A 9,121-nucleotide genomic window follows, 5' to 3' on the forward strand; every position below is an offset into this window, starting at 1 on the left:
GGGGGGTGATGGTCATAGAGGGGCACTTGTGGGGAAGAGCACTGGGTGTTATATGGAAACCAACTTGGTAATAAACTTTGTATATAAAAAAAAAAGTGAGCCATCATTATGTTCCTATGCCTAGACGTGAATAAAATGATAGAGACTCAAGATACTGGTATAGGTATGTAAGTGTACAAGATCAAGTGGCAATGGTGGTCAGTGTAAGAGGTATGAAGAGCGCTCCAGGAAAAGTGATGTGGGTCTCTGTCAGGATAGTTCATGGTTTCGGAAGTAGCTGAGAACCTAGAAGGCATCTTGGAGGAAAAACGGGCTCTAAGGAGTGAATGGAGATGAGGAAAGGAGAAAAGTCAAGGTTATAACTCTGATGAATCAGGTTAAATATGATGCCACAAATGACGATAATACAAATTTATTTTGCCTTCTTAATGCTTTCTGAGCATAGTGTTCTGTATCTGCCTGTGCAGATGACAGCTCAGTTTATGTAGTACCTTCGTAGGGCGAAGAAAACAAATTGCTTTCAGGTGTTTCATGATCTCTCGATTTTGAGAATCAATGCGTTCAAAAAGGTACACTTCCTTCTGAAGAATCTCTGATTGTGTGTATACCATACTCACTATGCCAGTCTGTGAAGAAAAAGAATTAACTAATATTATGCTAGTCAGAAATAATATAAACAAGCAACAATACCTAAGACTTAAAAAAATTATTTTTCATTAATACTTAGCTGGATAACTTACTCACCTATATAATAACACTTACGGGGCATCCAAAACATATAGGTAATGTACCAGAATAAAAAACATGTTCTCTCGGAACACAATCCATACATTTCCAAAACAAAAAAAGTTCCTCCACCACCTCAGAGTGCTCTTTAGAAAAATAAGTCTGTGACCAACAAAGAATAACCGGTCATCTCAGCTTGAGCACTCATAGCTTTATTTTAAAAAGACGTCGCTGAATGGAAATAAAAAGTCTCCCAAGCTCTCTGGCTCACCTAGGATTTCTTGCCAGAGACCATTAGAAAAGGATTCCTGACTCCAATAAATTGTTCCGGGCTACAAGAAGAAATCTCTGGTAGCAGTTAGAGCACTGAAACTGAAAACCTCCTCGACAGGCTTTAAACCACCTTTCAATTCCACGCAGAACGGACCCTCGTTTCAAAATCTTGCATTAAATACCAAATTCTACAGCGGAGTGGGAGCAGCAAGCGTAGAGGAGGGAGGGTTCCCCCACAAAGACGGAGCAAAGCAAACTCACCGTCTCTTTATCCATGAGAAGTACTTTCATGCCCGGTCCGCTGTCCTCTATCATTTTGGAAACGTACTGCTTCACAGCAAAAACCACGTTCATGGTGGCGAATTGACAGGTTAGCCCTACAGCCCAGCACGCCCCCCTTTTTTCGGGCTAAATTAACCCCCGGCCTTTTGGCCGGGTCTCGGCGGCTTCCTGCTCGCCCGGCGTCGGCTTCCGGAAGTCCGGGCGACGGCGGTGCTGGGAGTTGTAGTTCCGCTGCGCGGCGCGGCGGCACAGTCTCTGGGCGGAACGGAAAGGTCCCGCCGAGACCGCCGGGGGCTGCAACGCTCCGCAGTGATTCGCCAACCCCGCCGCCAGCCTGGAGGTGTCCGAGACCTGGAGTCGGACCTCTGCCGGCAGCGGGTCCGAGGCGCCCCGGCTGCGGCCGCGAGCCTCTCTTGCTGGCTTGGGGAGAGGGTAGCTCCTCGCGGGGTGGAGGAAGTTGGCGTGAGGCTGGCTTGGAGGCAAGAACAGAGTGAGGCCGCGGTCACTATTTGCCACTATTTGGGGGGGCAGTGAAGGATTAAGGGAAGAGAGATGGCGTAATCGGGAAGGTATTTGCTCAGGAAGGGCCCAGATTCGTCCTCCCCGGCTTCACCATGTCTTTAACGGGACGAGGACCGTCCTCTTGCAAAGTGAGGCCCGACTTGGTTTTCCGAAGAGGGAGGAGTGCGGGAAATGGAATTTTTGTTGAATGAACGAACAAAAGGGATGCCCTTGAGGGATGTTTTGGGAGGGGTCTGTCCTCCAGGAGGGCCTGGAGCCGGGTGGGCCTCGGGGACTCGGGGTCCCCCGGGTTCGGCCTCCTGGGGGATTGGACTCTGCAGGGTCCTGCCCGAGAGGGGAGCGACGGACCTGCGACGCTGAAACTGCGGCCAGGAACCTAGTTAACAGTCAGAAATGGGCAGGGGGCACGTAGGCCCTGGGGCTTCAGCAAAGTGGCATGGGAATTTTAAGGGAAAACTCATTTTGATTTAAGAAACAAAACCTTAGCAACAAAATAAACCTTAAAGTCATCAGCTTATAAATGTCTGCAATTGTGTTTCTACCCCAAAGGTCTTCTCTCCATCACGCGATTTCTCGAAAAGGAGGTGAAATGTTAGTTTCCCCCGCACCGTTATGTTGGGGAATTGAAAAATGAGGACGATAACAAGAAACAACTGCAAGAAATATGCAACTGTAATTGCTTGTAAATATTTCCACTGAATTAATGACCATTGTTTGTTGGGGTCGGTTTAATCACTAGTTTAAACATTACCAAATCAATCATTCTTTCATTATATTTTAAGAAGTCTGCAATTACAACTAGACCCAAAGCACGTTAACATTATCTGGCTATTACTATACAAAACTTTATGTCCGATTATCAAAACCTTTCAGAGAGATCAGAAGCCACTTTAAATAGCCTAGGTTTTTGTCCCTTCTGAAATTGTGAGGAATGTGTCTTTTCAGTTTTTCTACCCTGTAAAAACTTCCCCATTGGGCTTTTTATCCATTTTTGACTTACATTTTGAAAGAAAAGTTCTATTTAAATGAAAATGTGAACTTTAAAGGGATGCAAGTGAGAAAACTCAACTTACATGAAAATTCTATTTGTTAATTTAAAATATTACTTAAAAATTTAAATACATTAAATTATACTTCAACTCAGGTCATGAGCTCACAGCTCATTAGTTCGATTACCACATCGGGCTCTGCCCTGACAGCTCAGACGCTGTCTCCTCTCTCTGCTCTTCTTCCGCTTGCTCTCTGTCTCACTCTGCCTCTCAAAAATAAATAAATGTAAAAAATATTTTTAAAAAGCTGTGTGATATCCATTTCACTTTAAAAATACAATTTAAAATCTAGAAATCAGTGAACCAGTGAAATACCTGAAAATCTTGTGAGTTATCAATATTTGAAATTTCACCGTTCTCCTGTGTCACTTGGTTTTTGTTTTTTCTTACCTATAATTTAGACTTCTGTATAAGATTGTTTTCCATTTTATGCATTTTTTGAAGAAAAAACAAGGAGAGAAGTCTTGTCTATGAAATTTGTGCTTTATTAGGTAGTAGACAATCTGTAAGCAATACATGACAAGAGATTGCATAATTAGACAGTTCTAACATTTAAAGGAGATGAAAAATGCCTATTTTGCAAGGCTTAGTAATTCATTCCATTGCCTGTGAAGTTCCATTGATGTCATTGGCACTGGCATTTTGTACATTGATAGGTACGGAATGTAAACATTTTGTAGAAGGTTATGATATATTTAAAGGATGCTGTGATAGTCCTAAAGTTTGCCAGCTTATTTATTCTTTCTGGAGAAAACTACAAAAGCCATTTTAAATGTCTCCAGATTAAGAACTTTGATATCTTAGGGTGCATGGGTGGCTTAGTTGGTTAAGTGCCCGACTTCAGCTCAGGTCATGATCTCATGGCTCCTGAGTTCGAGCCCCACATCGGGCTCTGTGATGACAGCTTAGAGCCTGGAGCCTGCTTCAGGTTCTGTGTCTCCCTCTCTCTCTATTCCTCCTCCACTCATGCTCTGTCTCTCTCTCAAAAATAAATCTTAAAAAAAACCCAAATACTTTTGTATCTCTATATCTCTAAAATTTGAACTGAAATAGGAGTACTGGGTGGCTCTGTCAAGCGTCCAATTTTGGCTCAGCTCGTGAAATCGTGGTTCATGAGTTTGGCTCTGCATTGGGGTCTGTGCTGACAGCTCAGAGCTTGGAGCCTGCCTAGGTTTCTGTGTCTCCCTCTCTGCTCCTCTCCAGTGTGCTCTCGTGTTCTCTCTCTCTCTCTCTCTCAAAAGTAAATAAATATTAAAAAATTATTTCAAAAAAACTAAATTAGGACTGAAACCAATGATAAAGTATAAACTCTTGCTTTTTAAAATTTTTTTTCTTTTTTTAAAAATTTTATTTTAACATTTATTTATTTTTGAAAGACAGAGCAGAGGAGGGTCAGAGAGAGAAGGAGTCACAGAATCTGAAGCAGGCTCCAGGCTCCGAGCTAGCTCTCCGCACAGCGCCCGATGTGGGGCTCGACCTCATGAATCACTAGATAACGACCTGAGCCAAAGTCAGCTGCTTAACTGACTGAGCCACACAGGCACCCCACCAAACTCTTGCTTTGAGCCTCATTGAGGATAAACCCAGAGTGACTTGTTCCATTGTAGGCAAGACACAGCAAATTCAGAAGCCTATACGAAGTGCCTTACTTATTTTGTTGTTTAAGTTTAGAGTGTAAATAAACTGTAATAAATATTTTTAATAATATAGGCTTTTAATTTAAAAAGAAATCATGGCATTCTTCAATTATAATTGATTGCATTAATTATATAAAAGTTTCTAGTGAAATTACTTAAAAAGTTTCCTTTTGCTAGATCCAAGAAATCAATAGATTAAAGATAGAAAATGGGAAATTAAAAAATACAGCATTTACATTTGTACATTTTGTTTAGACTTGAAAATATGTGTGTAAATGAAATAAACAGGAATGATTTCCTATTCAGGAGCCTATGGGCTCCAACTTTCTATAAAGGGTAATGTAATGTAATCATAAAGTAATATAATAGGTTTAACTACCTATTTGATATTTAATTAAAATCATGTTTTTCCTCCTGAAGAACTCAAAGCTTGATATAAAACAAAGGATATGTAAATAAGCTTCAGTATAATTACCGTAACTGTAAGGCTAAGTTATCTTAGATTGTTAATCATCTGCTATTGTTCTTTGTTGCTGTGTGTTAACATTTCCCCAACAAGCCTTTGGATTGGAGGGAAGTAAAGATGAAATTCAGTGAGACTCACGTCAATTGGATTTCCTACCTGTTAGCAGTTGAAAAAAATATTTGGAGAAGGAAGGACAGTATTGCTAATGTCAGACAACCAGTCCTTGTGCTGTGTTCTTCACCTCTAACCGTTTTCTCATCTGCTAAATGGTAACGATTTACTTCAGGAAATTGTGAGAATTAATGAAATAATGTGCAGAAAAACGTGGCGCACACTATATGCTCAGTATCAGCTGTAACTAAATCAAAAGGTAGACATACCTTTTAGCTTACTTTTTAGGTAAGACGTATTTTACTCTTCTTTGACAAGAACATTTTTAATGTAATCAGTTTCAGAATTTGTAAACTACAGCTTCCAAATATAAATGCCATAAGTTAATCTTATATTGCCGTACAATAATAGAAGTATCGATGGGAAGAATTGTAAACCATACAATTTTCACAGAGATAAGACCTAGGAAAATATGCTTCTAGTTATGTAGTGATTCTCCCACCTCAAATCAAACAGAATTTGTTAAGTTTTTGTCACAGTTGGTGGTTTAGTCCTGAACGTTATGGCAGCAGAAACATTGAATTGCTTTAAATCATTAAGTAAAAATTAGGTGTATCAAGAGTCCCGTCTGCATGTTCAGTAGTTTGGGTGGTCTCACCTTTCAGATGGTGATGGTCATTTTGATTGCTTGGTTAGGCGGTGTCTGGTGGGTTTCCCCACTGTAAAATTATTTTTCTCCTTGTAATTAATAAATATGTGGAAATAGATAAGAGTGGTTAAGTGGTAAACACTTCCAGGTATAAAATAAATATGTCATGGAGATGAAAAGTACAGCGTAAAGGATATAGTTCATAATAACGTAATAGCATGTGGTGACAGATCACGACGACACAGCAGTATGAGCAGTGAGTAACGAATGTAGAGAACCGTCCAGTCAATATGCCGCACACCCGAATCTAATGTAACATTGTATACTTCAATTAAAAAAATCAAGGGGCCCCTGAGTGGCTCAGTCAATTAAGCATCCAACCTCAGCTCAGGTCATGATCAATCTCTCAGCTCCTGAGATAGAGCCCAGCATCTGGCTCCCTCTCTCTCTGCCCCCTCCCCTGCTTGCTTTCTCTTTCTCAAAGATAAATAAACATAAGCAAAAAACCAAATACCTGAGGTTTTAAGCAGACTCCCTAGAAATTCAAATGCAAAATAAGGTTTTTTTTTAATCTATACCAAAAGCAAAAATAAACAAATAAAAATACCAGAGTGACGCCATGATGTATTGCAATGTCCCATATCTCATCATACTTGTCATACCTGCTGATTTTAACTGGAATCCATTGTTGGTCCTTGCCTGCAAACACTGGTGTTTACCCGATGGTAATTATTTTCCTCGTTTCTTCTACAGTTATTGTTTGGAATTCTGTAAAAAAGAGCTATACCTCCCCCCCATTTATTCAATCATTTATTTATGTCAGACTCGTGGATATTGAAAAAAAATTGCTATTACGTAATAGGAAGGATATAGAGTTTGAGAGTGCAGAATCTGGAATCAGGCAACCTGGGCTCGATTCAGCTGGACACTCGTTGCAGGACTGGCAAGTTACATGACCATGTCATGCCTCAGTCTGTAGGCATGTACAAACTCCCATTTGTAGATGGGAGAAAATAATGCCTACCTCAGGTCCGGGTGAGCAACGGATGGGGTAAGAGGTGCAGTTGTTAGCCTCGCTTTAGTTACTTTTCCTTAGCAAATATTTTGAACTGTGTTTACCGTGTGTAAGTTTCCCCACCTACAAACTGAATATTAAAATGCTTGACACACTGATGGTGGCCATGCTTGTGGAGAGCATAGTGTGAGGCACGGACTTGTTGAACCGCCGTGTTATGTACCTGTGACTAACGTAACGTGTGTCAATGATGCTTCAATTAAAAAAAAAAAAAGGAAGAACATCAGAGAAGGAAGAAATGAAGTAGCAAGAAACAAGTCTATTGTTATATGCTTCCTTTTCTGAGATCTTATTAAAATTCACAAAATGAATTTAAAAGTGTAGTGTTAAGGAGATGCATAATAAGTTCTTATTTTTAAAAAAAGATTGAACTAAGATATTACTAAGATCTCTTTTATGATCATGATTATGTTCTTGGGTTACACTGGTTAGAAATGTAAATGACCATGAAATGTAATGAAGTTATTTAAAAATATTTTTTAACATTTATTCATTTTTGAGAGACAGAGCTTGAGCGGGGAACGGGCAGAGAGAGAGGGAGACACAGGATCAGAAGCAGGCTCCAGGCTCTGAGCTGTCAGCATAGAGCCTGACAACGTGGGGGTTCAAATCTATGAACTGGGAGATTGTGACTTGAGCTAAAATCAGCTGCTTAACCTACTGAGCCACCCAAGTGCCCTGAAATTATTTTTAACATTTTAGATGATCTAAGACAATAGGCAAGCCATGTGAAGTAAGTACCAGAAAATTCATGTTCTCATAAATCTTTAACTTTCATCAGTGGTAAAGGAATTTTAATTGTTTTTTTATATTGAAATAATTCCTTTAGACATGACTAATTATTGACTTGATCAGCATTTGATTAGGATTACTTGTTTTTCTTCACTAGAAAGAATGTTGAAAAAATTATGATAAAAGTATTTTGTTTACACATCTTTCTAATAGAAACAAATGAAATTTAATGTAGGAAGTCATTCAAGATTTATTTTTTAATGTTTATTTTTGAGACAGAGAGAGAGTGTGAGTAGGAGAGGGGCAGAGAGAGAGGGAGACACAGAATCTGAAGCAGGCTCCAGACTCTGAGCTGTCAGCACAGACCCGTATGTGGGGCTCAAACTTACGAACGACAAGATCATGACTGAAACTCCCAGGCGCCCCAAGATTTCTCTTGATAGTATTAATAAATAAAAGCAACCCTCTTTAACTGAGCTTTTACTATGTGCTGAGCCCTTTATAAATATCTCAGTTAATTTTTGCGACTTTTCTTTGAGGTATTGTCTAGATATTACGGATAAACTGAGGTTCAGAGAAGCTGAATAACTTTTCGAAGGTGACACAGCAGCAAATAGAAAGAAGTGTATCTTTTTCTGTGCGCATTTTATTGTGTTTCTTTGTACATGTCCTTTCTGCACATCTTTTTTTAGAAAGTGGATTATCATTTCTTTGTGGATAGAGGTGGTTTTTTTCCCATCCTTTTCACCTTAGTGCAGTCCTGTATACAGAAGTTACCCAATAAATATTTAACATTGGTGATACTCATTACTGGACTGACTTCTACAATGGCATGTTAAATAAAGTATAGAGTTTCACATGGACAGTACAAACAAAGAGACCAAAATACTTATCCAGATGATTTATGCCAATAATTTTATTGAATGATATGGAATAAATTCTGGGGGGAAATATGGGTTTTCTTTCCAAATTCCCAGGTAAATTACAGGGATGTAGACTTAACCGTTCTGTCACTCTGATCACAAATGACATGCATTTTCTTTTATTCCAGCGACTAGCCACGATTAAAGAGAATTAATTTCATAAAATTGTTGATTAAGTATTTACTTGAGAAAGCATCCGTTTTCAAAAAGTATTTGATTGGGGCGCCTGGGTGGCTCAGTCGGTTAAGCCTCCGGCTTCGGCTCAGGTCAGATCTCACCCTTGTGGGTTCGAGCCCCGCGTCGGGCTCTGTGCTGACAGCCAGCTCAGAGCCTGGAGCCTGCTTCTGGTTCTGTGTCTCCTTCTCTCTCTGCCCCTCCCCCTCTCATGCTCTGTCTCTCCCTGTATCAAAAATAAATAAAACATTAAAAAAAAAAGTATTTGATTTAGCTTTGAATGTTTTCAATATTCAGACAGAGGGCGCCCTTGGACCACCAAGAAGGTATCAGTAACTAAAGAGGCGGTTTAACATTGGATGATGGCCCAGTAAGTAACGGTTATGTGATTGAGGAAAAAGATATTGTTTTGGCCAAAATAGATTACAAAATGCTTTGATATCGAGTTTCATGTGGTTTGGGCTTTAAATCTTACTGGAAGATTTGCAAACATTAACCACTT

General features: G+C 39.7%; 1 protein-coding gene across 2 annotated transcripts in view; it reads right to left on the reverse strand.

The window, feature by feature from the left end:
• Nucleotides 1-1,483, reverse strand: part of VPS45 (vacuolar protein sorting 45 homolog) — a 58,451-nt gene extending 56,968 nt beyond the window's left edge. The window contains exons 1-2 of one of the 2 annotated variants that reach the window (XM_029946131.1): nt 1,261-1,482; nt 492-626 (exon numbers count right to left, since the gene is read on the reverse strand). In XM_029946131.1, coding sequence (XP_029801991.1) covers nt 492-626; nt 1,261-1,353 — 228 coding nt within the window. In that variant the 5' untranslated portion in view covers nt 1,354-1,482. Of the gene's footprint in view, nt 1-491; nt 627-1,260 lie in introns of both variants that reach the window. The other variant, XM_029946132.1, reaches the window with a different exon arrangement.
• Nucleotides 1,484-9,121: the final 7,638 nt, after the last annotated feature.

This window comes from Suricata suricatta, chromosome 8 (assembly GCF_006229205.1).
Source record: "Suricata suricatta isolate VVHF042 chromosome 8, meerkat_22Aug2017_6uvM2_HiC, whole genome shotgun sequence".
NCBI lineage: Eukaryota > Metazoa > Chordata > Mammalia > Carnivora > Herpestidae > Suricata > Suricata suricatta.